Genomic DNA, 21,097 nt, shown 5'->3' with positions numbered 1-21,097 from the left:
GGAACTGCAGGGCTCTTCCTCTGTGCTGTCTGGAGTAACTTGAGTTGGTGGGCGGGGCCGCAGTCAGACCTGATGTCTGCCCCCAGCCCACCGCTGAGGCCACAGTCAGACTGGCCTGTACCTTATCTCCCCCTCTCCCAGGAGCAGGACTCACTGTGGAGTGGTGTGGCCTCTGTCTGGGCTACTTGCACACTGCCAGGCTTGTGGTGCTGCTTCGATGGGATCTGGCGTATTAGCCGGGGTGGGTCTGCAAGGTGCACAGGGGCGGGAGGTGCAGGCTCAGCTCGCTTTGCCTTCGGTGGTCCGCTTTGGAGGGGCCTAGTGGCAACGGGAGGGAGGCAGACCTGTCGGAGGGATGGATCCGCATAAGCACAGCATTGGGTGTTTGCGGGTGCAAGCAAGTTCCGTGACGGGAACTGGCTCCCTTTGGGATTTTGGCTGGGGGGTGGGCGAGGGAGATGGCGCTTCGGGCGCCTTTGTTCCCCGCCAAGCTGAGCTCTGTTGTCCGGGGCTCAACAACTCTCCCTCCCGCTCTCCGAGCATAGCAATTGACTTATAACATTCCAGATGTTAAGTCCCACTGGCTGTCAGAACACACTCCATCCGGCCCCTCCGCTTTTGCAAGCCAGACTCAGGGGCTCCTCCTTGCCGGGTGTGCTGGCTGCCCCTCCACCGCTCTGGCTCCCTCCCGCCAATACGTGTAGCACGCACCACCTCTCCACCCTTCCTACCCTCTTCCGTGGGCCTCTCGTCTATGCTTGGCTCCGGAGAGTCTGTTCTGCTAGGCTTCTGGTGGTTATTGGGGTAAATTAGGCAGATGTGGGTGGAATCTAAGCGATCAGCAACCAATCCTTCTGAAATACAAGCAATTATCAGGGAATACTATGAAAAATTATAGGCCAACAAACGGGACAACCCGGAAGAAATGGACAAATTCCTCAGCACCCACACACTTCCAAAACTCAAACAGGAAGAAATAGAAAACTTGAACAGACCCATAACCAGCGAAGAAATTGGATCAGTTATCAAAAATCTCCCAACAAATAAGAGTCCAGGACCAGATGGCTTCCCTTGGGGAATTCTATCAGCCATTTAAAGCAGAGATAATATCTATCCTTCTCAAGCTGTCCCAAAATATAGAAAGGGGAAGGAAAGCTTCCAGACTCATTCTATGAAGCCAGCATCACTTTGATTCCCAAACCAGACAGAGACGCAGCAAACAAAGAGAACTACAGGCCAATATCCCTGATGCATATGGATGCAAAAATTCTCAACAGGATACTAGCAAATCGAATTCAACAGCGTACAAAAAGAATTATTCACCATGATCAAGTGGGATTCGTTCCTGGGCTGCAGGGCTGGTTCAACATTTGCAAATGAATCAATGGGATACATCACATTAATAAAAGAAAAGATACGAACCATATGGTCCTGTCAATCGACGCAGAAAAAGCATTTGACAAAACCAGCATGCTTTCTTAATAAAGAAAAACCTTGAGAAAGTTGGGACAGAAGGAACATACTTAAACATCCTAAAAGCTATTTATGAAAAGCTGACAGCTAATATCATCCTCGATGGGGAAAAACTGAGAGCTTTCCCCCTGAGATCGGGAACACCACAGGGATGTCCACTCTCACCACTGTCGTTTAACATAGTTTTGGAAGTGCTAGCATCAGCAATCAGACAACAAAAGGAAATCAATGGCATCCAAATTGGCAAAGATGAAGTCAAGCTTTCACTTTTTGCAGATGACATGATATTCTACATGGAAAACCCAACAGACTCCACCAAAAGCCTGCTAGAACTGACACATGAATTCAGCCAAGTCGCAGGATAGAAAATTAATGTACAGAAATCAGTTGCATTGTTATACACTAATAATGAAGCAACAGAAAGACAAATAAAGTGACTGATTTCTTTCACAATGGCACCAAGAATCATACAATTCCTAGGAATTAACCTAACCAAAGATGTCAAAGATCTGTATGCTGAAAACTATAGAATGCTTATGAAGGAAATTGAAGACGATACAAAGAAATGGAAAAACATTCCATGCTGATGGATTGGAAGAATAAAGTTGTTAAAATGTCAATACTACCCAAAGCAATCTACATATTCAAAGCAATTCCAATCAAAATTGCACCAGCATTCTTCTCCAAGCTAGAACAAGCAATCCTAAAATTTGTATGGAACCACAAAAGACCCCGAATAGCCAAAGTAATATTGAAGAAGAACACCGAAGCGGGAGGCATCACAATCCCAGACTTTAGCCTCTACTACAAAACTGTAATCATCAAGACAGTATGGTATTGGCACGAAAACAGACACATAGACCGATGGAATAGGATAGAGACTCCAGAATTGGACCCACAAATGTATGGCCAACTCATCTTTGACAAAGCAGGAAAGAATATCCAATGGAAAAAAGACAGTCTCTTTAACAAATGGTGCTGGGAGAACTGGACAGCGACATGCAGAAGAATGAAACTAGAGAACTGTCTTACACCATTCACAAAAATAAACTCAGAATGGATAAAGGACCTGAATGTGAGACAGGAAACCGTCAACACCCTAGAGGAGTAAGCAGGAAAAAACCGCTCTGAAGTCAGCTGCAGCAATTTCTTCCTTGACACATCTCCAAAGGCAAGGGAATTAAAAGCACAAATGAACTATTGGGGCCTCATCAAGATGAAAAGCTTCTACACTGCAAAGGAAACAGTCAACAAAACTAAAAGGCAACCGATGGAATAGGAAAAGATATTTGCAAATGACATATCAGACAAAGGGCTAGTTTCCAAAATCCATACAGAACTCCCCAAACTCCACACCCAACAAACACATTCTCCAGCGAAGAAGTGGGCAGAAGACGTGAATAGACACTTTTCCAAAGAAGACATCCAGATGGCCAACAGGCACATGAAAAGATACTCAATGCCACCACTCCTCATCAGGGAAATACAAATCAAAACCACACTGAGATACCACCTCACGACAGTCAGAGTGGCTAAAGTGAACACATCCAGAGACCTCTATAGAATGCTGGACAGGATGCGGGGAAATGGGAATCCTCTTGCACTGTTGGTGGGAATGCACACTGGTGCAGCCACTCTGGAAAACAGTGTGGAGGTTCCTCAAAAACGTAAAGATAGATCTACCCTATGACCCAGGAAGAACACTGCTAGGAATTACCCAAGGGATACAGGAGTGCTGATGCATAGGGGCACTTGTACCCCGATGTTTCTAGCAGCACTTTCAACAATAGCCAAATTATGGAAAGAGCCTAAATGTCCATCTACTGGTGAATGGATAAAGAAACTGTGGTTTATATACACAGTGGAATACTACTTGGCAATGAGAAAGAATGAAATATGACCTTTTGTAGCAACGTGGATGGAACTGGAGAGTGTTACGCTAAGTGAAATAAGTTATCCAGAGAAAGACAGATACCATATGTTTTACTCTTATGTGGATCCTGAGAAACTTAACAGAAGACTATGGGGGAGGGGAAGGAAAAAAAAGTTAGAGAGGGAGGGAGTCAAACCATAAGAGACCCTTTAAAACTGAGGATAAACTGAGAGTTGATGGAGGGTGGGAGGGAGGGGAAAGTGGGTGATGGGCTTTGAGGAGGGCACCTTTCGGGATGAGCACTGGGTGTTGTATGGAAACCAATTTGACAATGAATTTCATCTTTAAAAAAGAAAAGACTCCACCAAACAACTGCTAGAACCGTTACATGAATTCAGCAAAGTCACAGGATATGAAACCAATGTACAGAAATCAATTGCATTCTATACACCAATAATGAAGCAGAAGGAAGAGAAATTAAGGAATCTGTCCCATTAACGATTGCATCCCAAACCATAAGATACATAGGAAGAAACGTATCCAAGGAGGTAAAAGATCTGTACGCTAAAAAGTATTGAGAGCTGATGAAGAAATTGAAGAAGACACAAAGAATTGGAATGGCATTCCACGCTCATGGATTGGAAGAAAAAATACTGTTCAAACGTTGATACTCCCCAAAGCAATCTACAGCCTCAATGCAGTCCCTATCAAGTAACATTAGCATTCTCCACAGAGCTAGAACAAACAATTCTAAAATATGTATGGAACCAGAGAAGACCCCGAATAGTTCAAGTGATGTTGAAAAAGAAAACCAAACATGGAAGCATCACAATTCCAGACCTCAAGCTATGTTACAAAGCTATAATCACTAAGAGAGTATGGTACTGGCACGAACACAGAGACATACATGAATGGAACAGAATAGAGAACCCAGAAATGGACTCACAAGTGTATAGCCAAGTCATCTTTGACAAAAGAGGACAGAATATCCAATGGAAAAAGACAGTCTCTTCAGCAAATGGTATTGGGAAAACAGGATAGTGACATGCAGAAGAATGCAATGGGACCGCTTACCTACTATACACAAAAATGAACTCAAAATGGATGAAAGAGCTACATGTGAGACAGAAAACCATCACAATCCTAGAGGAGAAAACAGGCAACAACCTCTTGACCTCAGCCACAGCAACATCTTGATAGACATGTTTCAGGAGAGAAAGGAAACAAAAGCCAACAACAAAAACAAAACAAACAAACAAAAACAAAACTCTTGGGACCTCATCAAGATGAAAAAAAGCTTCTGCACGGCAACGGAAACAACCAACAAAACTGGTGGAATCAGAGAAGGTATTTGCAAAGGACATATCAGATAAAGGGTTAGTTTCCAACATCTGTAAAGAACTAGCAGACTCAACACCCAAAAAACAAGGAATTCAGGGAAGAAATGGTCAAAAGACATGAACAGACGTTTTTCCCAAGAAGACAACCAGACGGCTAACAGACACATGAAAAGAGGCTCAACAGCAGTCATCATCAGGGCAATACAAATCAAAAGCAGAATGAGATACCACCTCACACCGTCAGCATGGCTCAAATTAACAACGCAGGTAACAATAGATGTTGGCGAGGATGCGGAGAAGGGGGAACACTTTTGCCTGTTGGTGGGAATGCAAACTAGTGCAGCCACTCCGGAAAATAGTATGGAGGTCTGCAAAAAAATTACAAAGAGAGCTACCCTATGTCCTAGCAATTGCATGATTAGATATTTATCCAAAGGATACGGGAGTGCTGACTCAAAGGGGCACATGCACCCCAGTGTTTATAATGGCACTGTCAATAATAGCCAAATTATGGAAGGAGCCAAGGTGTCCAGTGACTGATGAATGGATAAGGAATATATAGATATATATATATCTGTCTATATATAGATACCTATTTTTATATCTATATCTATATCTATCTATCTATCTATCTATCTATCTATCTATCTATCTATCTACATAGAATAGAATATTATTCCATGATCCAAAAGAATGAAATCTTGCCTTTTGCAACAACGTGGATGCAACTAGAATGTGTTAGGGTAAGCAAATTAAGTCAGTCAGAGAAAGACAAATATCATATGATTTCACTCATGTGTGGAATCTAACAAAACAGATGAACATAGGAGAATGGAAGGAAAAATAAGGTAAAAACAGAGATGAAGACAGTCCATAAGTGACTGATTAACTCTTCACACACTGAGGGTTGTTGGAAGGGTGTTGGGTAGAGGGATGTACTAAATAGGTGATGAGCATTAGGGAGGGCACTTGGTGCGGATGACCACTGGGTGTTCTATGGAAGTGATAAGTCACTAAATTCTATTACTGAAACCATTATTACACTATATGTTAACCAACTTGGTTTAAAAAAAAAACTTTAAAAAGATGGTTACAGACAGAGTACATTCAAAGCCCAGAGGGAGAACACATCTATTCTATTAAAAGACGCTACTATTATATTAAAAGAACAAAACAAGGCTTCGCGCATCCTTGCTTTGTCTTTCTGATTTCATACCTCCCATTCTAATTCTACAAAGCAGCAGGTATAAGCCAGCTGTTCCCAGAAACCCTCTCCCATTGATTCCTACCTGAGTGCAGTTCCCTATCTGACGACTATTCATCATCGGTTCCAGAGTCAGACAGGCTCTCCAACACCCAATCTTTAGAGACACAAGCATGAGCAAGCAGGTTATTAGAGACAGGGGCTCCACCATTCCTGCAACTCCCTGTGAGGCCATGCTGGCTCAGCCGGCATCACTTGCCCTTCCTCTGGGTCCTCAGACCTTCCCTGGGCTTGGCAAAGGCAGAGCCCTTCCACAAGGCATTGACCACAGTTGCAAACCTTCAAGCAAGAGAAAGGATCCCCCTTCATCTGGTACTTCCCCAGCTGCAGTGGATCACGATAGCTCTCACCCGCGCAAGAAGGTGCCACCTGCGCAACCTGACATTCCAACTGTTACAGACAGACATAGGGTTTGGCGGGTTCCACGAGCAGACCCTGTGCCCGGCTCAGAGCAGCTGCCCAGAAGAACCCTCTGTGAGGGTGGAAATGTTCTGCGTTGTAAACATGCGTCTGCCGGGCACCAGAAACGTGGCTAGGGCGGCTAATGGCTATGTGGCAAGTGGCTGCTGCCCTGGATAGCACAGCTTTAGGATGTACACATGAGGAAGACGTGACCTCCCAGTCCTGGAGGTTTCTGCAGAGGAGCTTGCTGGCCTGAGCTGACCATTCCTTGGTAGGTTCTCCCTGGGCTCATGCGTATGTGGCAGCCACTGCGTGAGGCCCTGGGGACACTTAGAATGGAAGGTCAACACCCAGGTCTTAGGGGAATCCCAGCAGGGGCACATTATAAACAGAGTGAAGAGCATGACACCCCCACACTCATGCTGGGTGTAATCAGAGCGGCGGGGCAGAGGGGGAGTACCTCACTGTCTTCAGGAGCCCACCCTTCTCATTCTGATCTGGACCAGTGCCTGGGCAGACAGCTAGCATAGTGTGGGGCCCAACAGGCCTGGGTGAGCTGAGGAGGGACCTTTCTGCCCCTAAACTAGTTCCCAGCCCAAGGCTGTGAACAGCAGGCGCTTATTGGGGCCAAACATGGGCTGCCTAGGGCTGAGCCCCTGGGGGACGAGCAATGACAGAGAGGCTGTCGGTGCCCTTGCAGTGACCATCCAGAGCTATGGCTCCTGTGCCCGTGAGTGGAAGGAAGGTCAGAGACAGTATTTGGACCTGTCAGTTCCCATACCTTTCAGACAAACTCTCACACCGATGTCCTCGGGCCAGGAAAGAGCACAGCAAGGACCACCTCCACTCTGGGATCAGCCCCCACCACTTTGCTGAGCTCCCTGTGCACTGGAGCCTGTGCCCCTCTCACCTCCTCTGCAACTAGAATGTTCTACAGCTGCCCTGGTCACATGGGATGAGATCCCTTTTGTATGAATGTGTTTCCAGCCAGACAACCCTTGGCCAATAGTGTGTAGACAAGGACTGGCTGTCAGGTGATGGCCAGAAGCAGGTGAAAAGTGAAAACTGGTCCCTCCTGGCCAGGTGGATCAGGCCTGGAAACGTACTTGTGTCTGGCCTGACCCTGGTTCCATCCCTGCTGGTGTGTCCCAGGTGGGAGAACAGGAGACCTGACTCCATTGTCTGCTCCTCCCCAGTGTCCACCAATGAAAGTGTCTGGTAGGTGGAGAAGAGGCTGGCACAGGAAGGACGCCCCTCTCCCCAGGCTTTTAGGAAGATGTCCATACGGTACCCTCACCCGGCATGGCGGCTCGTCCTGCCTCATCCCACCCAGAAGGAGCCCAAATGTCATCCTCGGTGAGGACAAGGCTGGGCCCAGGTGCTGATGCTACACTGATTCAAATAATCCTGCCACCGTGGTGTCCCCTCCCACCCTCACATAGCCTGGATGTCCTTCGTGTCTTCCCTCTGCAACCCCTCAATATTTCCCGCTTAACATCTAGTCCAAGACCCTGGACCGTGCTCTCACCCTTTCAAGCTGAAGTATTTGAAGGAGCAAGGATCCTTAGAGCCTGGCTGCTGGTTTCATTCCTGCATTTGACCACACACAGCAGGCATTATCTTCCACACCCCTGGGACACTAAGAGCTTGAAAGAAAGGATTTCTAGAAGCTGGAGGATCCTCTTCTCAGATGCCCTCCAGAACTGGGTGTGGCATATGCCTGCACCAGGGGCCACCTGCCCCAGCCCTCCAGCTAAGAGGGGGAGGATTCCTTCTCAGGCTCCTTGAATCTCCTTTTTAGAAAGGATAGGAGGGGCAGGAAGGCAGTAACCCTGGGGCAGTTATCCCTTTACTGCTGAAGTATGATGGAGCACGGACTCTGTGATCACTCTAGTCTCAGCACTGGCGGGTGCCCCACACAAGGAGGATCAGGAGCAAGGACTGAAATTATTACTGATGACAACCTCAGCCTAGAAATTCAGGGTCTGCCTCAGAAAGTAGAGGCGTGAGAGAAAGTGCTAGGAATTGGGGGTTAAAGGGCCTCGTCTCCCCATCCAGCCCCCATCCCCACAGCCCGTGCCAACCCCTCCATAATTCATCACTTCCATAAGCTTCCTTTCCTCAGAGGCCAATTAGATACCATTAGGGCTCCTTCTCCTTAATCAGGATCGATCCAAGTGCCCTGAAGGCAATGAAACAGCCTCCTCAGAGTTGAGGTCTACCTTGAACTGAAGTCTTGATTCACAGAATCCTATGGATTCTGAAAACATATTTCCTGTTCAGAATCCTGTGAATGTTTTCCTGGCTATTAATAGGACTTTTTTCAGCCTAAACAAGCTATATTTGGTGTATAATATACTAACTATATTTAAATTGTCCGTATTTATATCCTTTGACCTACAGACACACATCATGAAGCTCGGTGATGGGATTTTTCTTATGAATGGCAAAGTTCACACCAGCAACTGTGCTCTTTAGGGACATGTTAATCTAGAGGAACATAAACTTCTCACACAGAGACCACATACAAGCACATACATGCTCACTTCACACACTTGTCAGTTCACAAAGAGACTCACCCAGTCTCCACGCACAGAAACTCACTACCTGAATGCCACACGAGTGCCTGTAAACACATGAACATGGTTTACCCTTCGACAAATCGCTTTGTGACTACGTCTGTGATCCTCCTTTCAATGGAAACCCAAAATCAGAAGCACTCCCCTGACTAAAGACAGCAAATGATTGATTCCTGAATACCTACCATTCTCCATGGTTCCAGAGACCACAGGAAACTATAGAAAAGAAAACAGCATAAGGGTAAGAAGGTGAGGCACACTGATTGCACCACTCTTTAGATCTTGGTGATATTAGGATCCAATAGGGAACACAGTGGTTGAGTCAAAGGCCACAAAAGCAAACGAATAGGATGCCTGTCAGAAGTTATATATTCTGGGGGATGTGTCTCTCAAGTTCACTTAGTATAGAGACTCTAAAATTCTTCACCCAAGCAGGGAAAATTGCTTCTGATAAAATTAATCCTAACACACTATTTATCACCAGGTTTGGCACTGCCACTGGTAAATGTCCCCCTCACCAATAACAGTTGGCAAGAGACAAGCACTCACCACTCTCTCCGCCAAGGAAAGTAACAATATCATCTACCATGTATAATGTCAAATCTACAACAGAAGTTGATTGGAAAGACACTAAGAAAGTAATTGTGTTCCTCAAGGGAAGACAGGCCAGCTCACCTCACCAACAGCCTGGTGCGTCCTTACAGGAAAAGCCCACATCTTTTCCTCCACAGGGACACCTAGAAGGACACAGTACACACATCAGGACATTGTTAGTACTGCTCAAGAAAGCTCAGGGACTTATCCTTGATAGGAACATGGGCAGAGCATAGGGCGGATTTCCTTACCTGCATGGACAGAAGGTTACTGCTGAGCCACACTCAGCAATAATCATTGAAATGTGCAGTAGGAGGGGTTTTTTCAGAATGTAGACATTGGTTATTGTGCAGTGTCAGTGGCACATATCTCCTGGGGCAAGACACATCTCTCGCTGTCTCTCCTCCCTCTGTGTCTCTCTCTCTGTCTCTCTACTGAATGTGTGTGTCTCATTCTCTTAGTGTGTTTCCCTGTCTCCTTCCCTGTCTCTCAGTTTCTGTCTGACTCAGCAATACACACACACACACAGTGAATACATTGTCTTTGTCACACTGTATACATGGACACAGGTTTTCCCCTGGGCAATCTGTCTTTTCCCCACACCCTCAAGCCTCTGTCCTACAGGGAACCTGGAGTCAGGGTAGCTCTCCAGACTGATGCCAGGAGGAATATCCCAACTTCCTGACCACCTAGATTATTTCATCAGCAGGGGACTGATTCCAAAGTACATACCATATTCTGTTTGTCCCGCGGCAACCTGAATGTAGAGAAAAGAAACACCATCAGGGTCAGACCATGATGAACATGCATTGCACTGGTCTTTGGTTCTCCTCTGGACTTTAGGAAACCAGATGCACACAGTGCTTGAGTCAAAGGTCCCCAAAAACAAATGAATAGGATGCCTATCTGAAGTTGTTTTTCCTGGGGATGTGTCTCTGAAGACCATTCAGGGTGCCAACTACAAACTCCTCACCCAAGCAGGAAAAATTGATGCTCAGGAAAGATCCTATGACACTGTTTCTTAGCAGGATTGGCATTGCCAGTGGTTAATGTCCTCTGGATCAAGTTACAGTTGGCAAGAGACAACCACTTACCAATCTCCCTACCACGGAATTGAATGCAATCATGTAAAATGTACATAGTCCTATGGCACTGAATATGACTGGAGATACACTAAGTAATCAACTTGTGTTCCATAGGCAAAGACAGGCAAGTTCACCTCAGCAACACCTTGGTGTCTCCTGACAGGAACGGCCCACATAGTTTCCTCCTTAGGGACACCTAGAAGCATACAGAATATATGTCAGTACGCTGTCGGTAATGCTCAAGAATACAACAGGGAGTGATCCTTGGTAAGAAAATGCACCACAGCCTATGGAGGCTTTGGTTGCCTGCATGGACTGAATGTTACTGCTGAGCCACGCTCAGCAATAATCCGTATAGTGTGCAGTGTGAGGAGTTTTGTTGAGAAACTAGACATTGAGCATTGTGCAGGGTCAGTGACACATATCCCCTGGGGATACACACCCCCCCCAATCTCTCTCTGTCTGTCTGTCTCTCTCTGTCTCTCTCTCTGTCTCCCCCCTCTCTCTCTCCCTCTCACTCTCTCCTCTCTCTCTGTCTCATGAAAGCATGTGTCTCTTTCTCTTTATGTGTTTCCCTGTCTCTTTCTCTGTCCTTCAGTTTCTGTCACCCTCAGACCCCCACGCACACACACAGAAACACAACACATAGTGAATACATTGTCTTCCTCACACTGTAAACAGGGATATAGGTTGTCCTCTGGGAAATCTATCTTTTCTCCACACCCTCACGCCTCTGTCCTACAGGGAACCTAGAGTCAGGGTAGCTCTCCAGACTGATGCCAGCAGGAATATCCCAACTTCCTGACCACATAGATCATTTCATCAGCAGGGGACTGATTCCAAAATACATACCATATTTCGTAGCTCCCGCGGCCACCTGATTGTAGAGAAAAGAAACACCATCAGGGTCAGATCATGATGAAATCTCATTGCACTGGGCTTTCACTCTCCTCTGGACTTTAGGAACCAGATGGCACACAGTGTTTGAGTCAGAGGTCCCCAGTAGCAAATGAATAGCATGCCCGTCAGAAGTTGTTGTTTCCTGGGGACGTGTCTCTGAAGACCACTGAGGAAGTTGACTACAAAATTCCTCACCCAAGCAGGAAAAATTGCTGCTGACGAAAAAGATCCTTTGACACTGTTTATGACCAGGTTTAGCACTGCCAGTGGTGAATGTCCCCCTGCCAAGGTTACATTTGGCAAGAGGCACCCATACTCCACACTCCACACCCCGGAAAGTAACAATATCATCTAAAAAGTACATTGTCCGATTTACAACAGACGTTGATTGGAAAGACACTAAGAAATGACTTGTGTTCCTCAGGGAAAGACAGGCAAGCTCACCTCAGCAACATCCTGCTGCCTCCTGACAGGAACGGCCCACATCTTTTCCTCCTCAGGGACACCTAGAAGGACACAGAACACACGTCAGTACATTGTTGGTGCTACTCAAGAAAACTCAGGGACTGTTCCGTAATAAGAACATGGGCCAGAGCGTACGGAGGCTTTTGTTACCTGCATGGACTGAAGGTTGCTGCTGAGCCACGCTCAGCAGTATTCCTTGAAGTGTGCAGTTTGAGGAGTTGTTTGAGAATGTAGACATTGATTATTGTGCAGTGTCAGTGGCACATATCTCCTAGGGAAGGGCACACCTCTCGCTGTCTCTCCTCTCTCTCTGTGTCTCTCTCCATCTCTCTAATGAATGTGTGTGTCTCTTTCTCTCGGTGTGTTTCCCTGTCTCCTTCCCTGTCCCTGAGTTTCTGTCTGACTCAAACATACATGCACTCACACACACACACACACACACACACACACACACGCACACACACTCACACACAGTGAATACATTGTCTTCCTCACACTGTAAACAGGGACACAGGTTTTCCCCTGGGCAATCTGTCTTTTCCCCACACCCTCAAGCCTCTGTCCTGCAGGGAACCTGGAGTCAGGGTAGCTCCCCAGACTGATGCCAGCAGGAATGCCCCATCTTCCTGACCACCTAGATTACTTTATCAGCAGGGGACTGATTCCAAAGTACATACCATATCCTGTTTGTCCCGCGGCAACCTGCATGTAGAGAAAAGAAACACCATCAGGGTCAGACCATGATGAACACGCATTGCACTGGTCTTTGGTTCTCCTCTGGAATTTAGGAAACCAGATGCAGACAGTGCTTGAGTCAAAGGTCCCCCAAAACAAATGAATAGGATGCCTGCCTGAAGTTGTTTTTTCCTGGGGATGTGTCTCTCAAGTCCATTTAGGGTGCTGACTACACAATTCCTCACCCAAGCAGGAAAAATTGATGCTCAGGAAAGATCCTATGACACTGTTTCTTAGCAGGATTGGCATTGCCAGTGGTTAATGTCCTCTTGACCAAGTTACAGTTGGCAAGAGACAACCACTCACCAATCTCCCTACCACGGAATTGAATGCTATCATGTAAAATGTACATAGTCCTATGGCACCGAATATGACTGGAGGTACACTAAGTAATCAACGTGTCTTCCATAGGCAAAGACAGGCAAGTTCACCTCAGCGACACCTTGGTGTCTCCTGACAGGAACGGCCCACACATTTTCCTCCTTACAGACACCTAGAAGCGTAAAGAATACATGTCAGTACGTTGTCTGTAATGCTCAAGAATACCGCAGGGAGTGATCCTTGATAAGAAAATGCGCCACAGCATATGGAGGCTTTGGTGCCTGCATGGACTGAATGTCACTGCTGACCACACTCAGCTGTATTTCTTGAAGTGTGCACTATGAGGAGCTTTTGGAGAAAGTCGACATTGGCCATTGTGCAGTGTCAGTGGCACATATCACCTGGGGAAACTCACATCTCTCTCTCTCTCTCTCTCTCACTTTTTTCAATATGTCTATCTCTTTCTGTATGTGCCTCTGTGTCTGTCTGTGAGGCTCTCAAGTAAACACGCACACACACACACACACATACACACGTACACACTCACAGTTGCACTGCATACAGACACATACAGAACAACACCAAGACTCATGCACACAGCATCACTCTGCAATCAAGGAATACATCACACCCCCCCCTCCACACTTGGCCTAAGATGTCCCAGGTCTCTGGAATCAGGGTGGCTCTCCAGATTGAACACAATAAGTATGCCCCACCTACATCAACATGTAAATGTTTTCCTCAGCAAGAAACTGTTTCCAGAATACGTACCTTCTTCTCGAGCTCCTATGGCCACCTGAATGTTAGGAAAGAAAACACCATCAGGGTGAGATCACGATATACAGTATTTGCACCACTCTTGAGTTCTCTTCGTGACTTTAGGATACAAGATGGGACACAGTGGTTGAGTCAAAGGCCACACAAGCAAATGAATAAGATGCCTGTATGATGTTGTTTTCCCTGGGGATGTGTCTAAAGAACACTTAAGATGCAGAGTGCAAAATTCTTCCCCCAAGGAGGGAATATTGCTGCGAACAAAAAAGATCCTTTGACACTGTCTCTTACCATGCTTGGCACTGCCAGTGGTCAGTGTCCCCCTGACCAAGGTTACAGTTGGCAAGAGGCAAGCACTCCCCACTCTCCCCACCAGGGAAAGTAACAATATCATCTAAAATGTACACCATCATATTTAGAACAGAAGTTGATTGGAAAGACACTAAGAAAGCACTTGTATGCCTCAGGGAAGGACAGGCAAGCTCACCTCTGCAACAGTCTTTTGCCTCCTTACTGTAACGGACTGCAGCTTTTTCTCCACAGTGACTCCTAAAAGGACACAGAAAACAGGTCAGTACATTGTTGGTGCTGCTCAAGAATAACTCAGGGACTGTTCTGTGAAATGAATATGGGCCAGGCCATACAGAGGTTTTGGTAACCTGCATGGACTGCGTGTGACTGCTGAGCCTCACTCAGCAATAATCTTTGAAGTCTGCAGTAGGAGGAGTTTGCTGAGACACTAAACATCAGACATTGTGCAGTGTCAGTGGCACATATCTCCCGGGGAAACACGCATTCTCTCTCTCTCTCTCTTACCTCTCTCTCTCTCTCTCTCTCTCTCTCTCTCTCTCTCTCTCTCTCGTGTGTCTCATTCTCTTTGTAAGTTTCCCTGTCTCTTTCTCTGTCCCTCAGGTTCTGCCTCTCTCAAACACACTTGTGCGTCCACACACACAGACACACACACACACACACACACACCCCACACACTGATTATATTGTCTTCCTCACACTCTAAAAATGGACATAGGTTTCCCCTGGGAAATCTGTCATTTCTCCACACCCTCAAGCCCCTGTCCTACCAGATCCCTGGCTTCAGGGTAGCTCTCCAGACTGATGCCATCAGGAATGCCCCAGCTTCCTGAACATATAGATTCTTTCATCAGCAGGAGACAGATTCCAAAATACATACCATATTCCATTGCTCTCTTGATGACCTGAATGTAGAGAAAGGAAACAACACCAGGGTGAGATCATGATATAAACTCATAGCACTGCACATTGGTTCTCCCCTTGATTTTAGGAAACCAAATAGCACACAGTGCTTGAGTCAAAGGTCCCCAAAAGCAAATGAATAGTATGCCTGTAAAAAGTTTTTTTTCCCCTGGGATGTATGTGCCAAGACCACTTAGGATGGCGACTCTAAAATTCTTCACCCAAGCTGGAAAAGTTGCTGCTGCGCAAAAAGATCCTAGGACACTGTTTGTTACCAGGTTTGCCACTGCCAGTGGTCAATGTCCCCCTGACCAAGGTTTCAGTTGGCAAGAGGCAACCACTCACCACTGTCCCCATCAGGGAAAGTAACAGTATCCTCGAAAATGTAGACTGTCATATGTACAACAGAAGTTGATTGGAAAGCCTCTAAGACAGCACTTGTGTTCCTCAGGGAAAGACAGGCAAGCTCACCTCAGCCACAGCCTGCTACCTCCTTTCAGGAAGGGGCCGCCGCTCTTCCTCCTTAGGGACCCCTAGAAGGACACAGAATACACGTCAGTACCTTGTTGGTCCTCCTCAAGAATAACTCAAGGACTGTTGCTTGATATGAACATGGGCCAGAGCATACGGAGGCTTTGGTTACCTGCATAGACTGAATGTGACTGCTGAGCCACACTCAGCTGTATTCCTTGAAGTGTGCAGTATGAGGAGTTTTTTGAGAATGTAGATACTGGTCATTGTGCAGTGTCAGTGTCACATATTTCCTGGGCAAACCCACATCTCTCTCTCTCTCTCTCTCTCTCTTTTAATGTTACTGTCTCTTTCTGTGTGTGTTTCTGTGTCTCTGTCTCTGAGTCTCTGAAGCAAACACACACACACACAAACACACAATCACACGACATAGATACACAAACAGAACAACCCCAAGACTCATGCACACAGAATCACTCCGCACTCAAGGAATACATTATCTTTCTCATAGTGTAGAAACATGGACATAGTTTTTCACCTGGGACATTGGTCTTTCCCCCCCATCCTTGGACTAAGTCCTCCCAGGACTCTGGAATCAGGGTAGGTCTCCAGACTGAAGACAACAAGAATGCCCACCTAATCACCATCTAAACATTTTCCTCAGCAAGAAACTGTTTCCAGAATACATACCTTTCTCCCGTGCTCCTACGGCCACCTGAATGTTCGGAAGGAAAACACCATCAGGGTGAGATCATGATATACAGTATTTGCACCACTCTTCAGTTCTCTTGGTGACTTTCGGATACAAGATGGGACACAGTGGTTGAGTCAAAGGCCACAAAACCCAATGAATAGGATGCCTGTCAGAAGTTGTTTTTCCCTGTGATGTGTCTCAAGACCAATTAGGATGCCAACTACCAAATTCTTCACCTATGTAGGAAAAATTGCTGCTGACGAAAAATATCCAATAACACTGTTTCTTACCAGGTTTGGCACTGCCAGTGGTAAATATCCCCCTGACCAGGGTTACAGTTTGTAAGAGGCAGCCACTCACCACTCTCCCCACCAGCAAAAGTAACAATATCATCTACCATGTAATATTTACAACAGAAGATGATTGGAAGGACACTAAGAATGCACTTGTGTTCCTCAGGGAAAGACAGGCAAGCTCACCTCAGCCACAGCCTTCTGCTTCCTTTCAGGAAGGGCACGCAGCTTTTCTTCCTTAGGGACATCTAAAAGGACACAGAATACACATCAGTACCTTGTTGATGCTGCTCAAGAATAACTCAGGGACTGTTCCTTGATATGAACATGGGCCAGAGTTGATGGAGGCTTTTGTTACCTGCATGGACTGAGTGTTACTGCTGAGCCACGCTCAGCTGTATTCCTTGAAGTGTGCAGTATGAGGAGTGTTTGGAGAATGTAGACATTGGCCATTGTGCAGTGTCAGTGGCACATATCTCCTGGGGAAGGACACATCTCTTGCTATCTCTCCTCTCTCTCTCTCTCTCTCACTCTCTCTCTCTCTCTCTCTCTCAATGTGACTGTCTCGTTTCTGACTCTCTGAAACACACACACACACACACACACACACACGCTAACAGTCGTGCTACACAGACACATAGAGAACAACCCCAAGACTCATGCACACAAAATCACTCCACACTCAAAGAATACATTATCTTTCTCATAGTGTAGAAACGTGGACATAGTTTTTCACCTGGGACATCGGTCTTCCCCCCCCCCCACCTTAGACTAAGTCCTCTCAGGACTCTGGAATCAGTGTAACTCTCCAGACTGAAGACAACAAGAATTCCTCACCTACATCACCATCTAAACATTTTCCTCAGCAGGAAATTTTTTTCCAGAATACATACCTTTCTCCTGTACTCCTGCGGCAACCTGAATGTTAGGAAAGAAAACACCATCAGGGTAAGATCATGATATACGCTATTTGCACCACTCTTCAGTTCTCTTGGTGACTCAAGGATAGAAGATGGGACACAGTGGTTGAGTCAAAGGTCCCCCAAAGCAAATGAATAGGATGCCTGTCAGAAGTTGTTTCTCCTGGAGATGTGTCTTCCAAGACCACTAGGGTGGCGACTACAAATTTCTTCACCAAGCAGGAAAAATTGCTGCTGAGGAAAAAGATCCTTTGACACTGCTTCTTACCAGGTTTGGCACTGCCAGTGGTAAACGTCCCCCTGACCAAGGTGACAGTTGGCAAGAGGCAACCACTCACCAGTCTCCCCACCAGGGAAATAACCATATCATCTGAAACATACATTGTCACATTTACAACAGAAGTGATTGGAAATATCTAAGAAAGCACATGTGTTCCTCAGGGGAAAACAGGCAAGCTCACCTCAGCAACAGCCTGCTGTCTCCTTTCAGGAAGTTCCTGCAGCGTTTCCTCCTTAGGGACTTCTAGAAGGACACAGAATGCACCTCAGTACCTTGTTGGTGCTGCTCAAGAATAATTCATGGACTGTTGCTTGATATGAACATGGGCCAGAGCATATTGAGTCTTTGGTCACCTGCATGGACTGAATGTTACTGCTGAGCTACCGTCAGCATTATTCCTTGAAATGTGCAATAAGAGGAGTTTTTTGAGAATGTAAACATTCGTCTTGTGCAGTGTCAGTGGCACATGTCTCTTGGGGAAAACACATCTCTCTCCCTCTCACCTCACTCTCTCTCTCTATTATGAGTGTGTCTTGTTCTCTGTGTGTTTCCCTGACTCTCATTTCTGTCTCTCTCAAACACACACACGGGCATACACAAACACACGCACACACACGCACACACACAACACATAGTGAATACATTGTCTTCTCACACTGTAAACATGGGCATAGCTTTTCCCCTGGGAAATCTGTCTTTTCTCTACCTCCTAAAGCCTTGGTCCTACAAGGAACCTAGAGTCAGGGTAGCTCTCCAGAATGAGGCCAGCAGGAATGCCCCAGCGTCCTGACCATATAGATTATTTCATCAGCAAGAGACTGATTCCAAAATACATACCACATTCCATTGCTCTTGCCAGGACCTGAATGTAGAGAAAAGGAACACCATCAGGGTGAGACCATGATGTACACTCATAGCACTGCTCTTTGGTTCTCCTCTTGACTTTAGGAAACCAGATGGCACACAGTGCTTGAGTCAAGGGCCCCAAAAGCAAATGAATAGGATGCCTGTCAGAAGTTGTTTTTCCTGTGGATGTGTCTCTCGTGAACACTTTGGATGCCGAGTACAAAATTCTTCACCCAAGTAGGAAAAATTGCTGCTGATGAAAAAGTGCTGATAACACTCTTTCTTACAAGCTTTTGCATGGCCAGTGGTAAATGCCCCCTGACCAATGTTAAAAATGGCAAGAGCCACCCACTCACCATTCTCCCCAGCAGGGAAAGTAGCAATACCAACTAAAATGTACATTGTCATATTTACAACAGAAGATGATTGGAAAGACTCTGAGAAAGCACTTGTGTTCCTCAGGGAAAGACAGGTAAAGTCACCTCAGCAAAAGCCTGCTGCCTCATTTGACGAAGGGCCCTCAGCTCTTCCACCTTAGGGACATCTAGAAGGAAACAGATCACATGTCAGTATCTTCTTGGTGCTGCTCAAGATTACCTCTGGACTCTTCCTTACATGAACATGGGCCAGAGCATATGGAGGCTTTTGTTCCCTGTAGGGACTGAGTATTACTGCTGAGCCACACTCAGCAGTATTCCTTGAAGTGTGCGGTATGCAGAGAGTTTTGAGAATGTAGACTTTGGTCATTTTTCAGTGTCATTGGCACATATCTCATGGGCAAACCCACATCTCTCTCTGTCTCTCTCTCTCTCTCTCTCTCTCTCTCTCTCTTTCAATGTATCTGCCTCTTTCTGTATGTGGCTTTGTCTCTGAGTCTCTCAAGAAAAGACACAAACAGACACAACATACACAGTCATGATCCTAAGACATACACACACATACAGAACAACCCCCAGAGTCAATACACAAAATTACATCACACACAAGGAATACAGTTGCTTTCTTATACTGTAGAAACATGACCTAGATTGTCACCTAGGACTTCGGTCTTTCCACTAGTCCTCCCAGGACTCTGCATTGTAGATGTTGGTCATTGTCCTGTGTCAGTGGCCTATATCCCTGGGCACACCCACATCTCTCACTCTCTCTCCCTCTCTTCCAATGTGTCTGTCTCTTTCTGTGTGTGGCTCTGTCTCTCTGGCTCTGAGTCTCCTAGGAAAACACACAAACACACAGAAACATACACACACACACATGCGCATACACACTCACAATCATGAAACATACAGACACATACAAAACAACCCCAAAATTCGTGCACACAGAATCACACTGCACAGAAAGAATACATTATCTCTCTCCTCTGTAGAAACTTGGACATAGATTTCACCTGGGATATCGGACTTTCCACCCCACACTCAAGCAACATTCCCCCAGGACCCTGATATCCGGGTACTCTCCAGACGGAAGACAGCAAGAATGCCCCACCTACACCTCCCCCGAAACATTTTCCTCAGCAAGAAACAGTTTCCAGGACACATACCTTCTTCTCGTGCTCCTACGGCCACCTGAATGTTAGAAAAGAAAACACCATCAGGGTGAGATCATGATGTACAGTATGTGTACCATTCTTCGGTTCGCTTGGTGACTTTGGGATTCAGGATGGGACACAGTGTTTGAGTCAAAGGCCACAAAAGCAAAGATAATATGCCTGTCAGAAGTCGTTTTGCCTGGAGATGTGTCTCTAAAGAACACCGAGGATGCAGACTACAAAATGGTTCCCCCAGAAGGAAAAAGTGCGGCTGCCGAAAAAGATCCTAGGACGCTGTTTACTAGCAGGTTTGGCACTGCCAGTGGAAAATGTCCCCCTGACCAAGGGGACAGTTGGCAAGAAACAACCATGGAAATTGACAACATGTTTCTCCCCACAGGGAAAATAACATTATCACCTCAACGGTACATTGTCACATTTACAACAGATGTTGATTGCAAAGACTCTACGGAAGCACTTGTGTTCCTCAAGGAAAGACAGGAAGCTCACCTCAGCAACAGCCTGCTGACTGGGCACAGGATGGGGCCGCCGTCTTTCCTCCTCGGGGACACCTAGAAAGACCACAACACCTGTCAGTACCATGTTGGTGCTGCTCAAGTATACCTCAGGGACTGTTCCTTGATATGAACATGGGCCAGAGCATATTGAGGCTTCGGTGACCTGCATGGACTAAATGTTACTGCTGAGCCGTGCACAGCAGTATTCCTTGAGGTGTGCAGTAGGAGGAGTGTGTGAGAATGTAGACATTAATCATTGTGCAGTGTCAGTGACACCTGTTCTCTGGGCAAACCCACATGTATCTTTCTGTCTCTGTCTCTCTTGCAGTGTGTCTGTCTCATTTTGTGTGGCTTAGTCTGTGTGTCTCCCAAGAAAACACACTCAACACACATTCACAGTCACCATCACGTGACACACAGACACACACACACACACACACACACACACACACACACACAGAACCACCCCGGGACTCATGCCCACAAAAACACACCCCACTCGAGGAATTCATTATCTTTCTCCTAGT

At 46.2% G+C, this 21,097-nt stretch overlaps 2 protein-coding genes and 1 long non-coding RNA gene across 6 annotated transcripts in view; 2 read left to right on the top strand and 1 right to left on the bottom strand.

The window, feature by feature from the left end:
* The window catches only part of LOC122478525, a 126,191-nt gene that overhangs the window by 76,960 nt on the left and 28,134 nt on the right, over nucleotides 1-21,097 (top strand). The window lies entirely within an intron of this gene.
* LOC122478526 overlaps nucleotides 1-21,097 on the top strand; it is a 45,183-nt gene that overhangs the window by 12,055 nt on the left and 12,031 nt on the right. The window lies entirely within an intron of this gene.
* On the bottom strand, nucleotides 196-19,675 carry LOC122478524. Of its 4 annotated transcripts, none has more exons than XM_043572075.1 (19): nucleotides 19,004-19,675; nucleotides 18,513-18,537; nucleotides 17,857-17,918; nucleotides 17,369-17,393; nucleotides 16,662-16,723; nucleotides 14,995-15,019; nucleotides 14,293-14,354; nucleotides 13,803-13,827; nucleotides 13,142-13,203; nucleotides 12,653-12,677; nucleotides 11,955-12,016; nucleotides 11,463-11,487; nucleotides 10,745-10,806; nucleotides 10,258-10,282; nucleotides 9,607-9,668; nucleotides 9,117-9,147; nucleotides 5,976-6,047; nucleotides 732-854; nucleotides 196-344 (listed from the first exon to the last, which is right to left on the bottom strand). In XM_043572075.1, exons 1-17 carry the CDS (start codon nucleotides 19,025-19,027, stop codon nucleotides 6,001-6,003), a joined length of 711 nt encoding a protein of 236 aa, XP_043428010.1. In that variant the 5' UTR covers nucleotides 19,028-19,675; the 3' UTR covers nucleotides 196-344; nucleotides 732-854; nucleotides 5,976-6,000. The 4 variants fall into 4 exon arrangements, with proteins under 4 accessions (XP_043428010.1, XP_043428012.1, XP_043428011.1 ...); XM_043572077.1 differs by having other exon boundaries at nucleotides 196-318; XM_043572076.1 differs by having other exon boundaries at nucleotides 732-851.

This window comes from Prionailurus bengalensis, unplaced genomic scaffold (assembly GCF_016509475.1).
Source record: "Prionailurus bengalensis isolate Pbe53 unplaced genomic scaffold, Fcat_Pben_1.1_paternal_pri Un_scaffold_72, whole genome shotgun sequence".
Taxonomy (NCBI): Eukaryota; Metazoa; Chordata; class Mammalia; order Carnivora; family Felidae; genus Prionailurus; species Prionailurus bengalensis.
The sequence above is the reverse complement of the archived record's forward strand: the minus strand, read 5'-3'. Positions and strand labels throughout refer to the sequence as shown.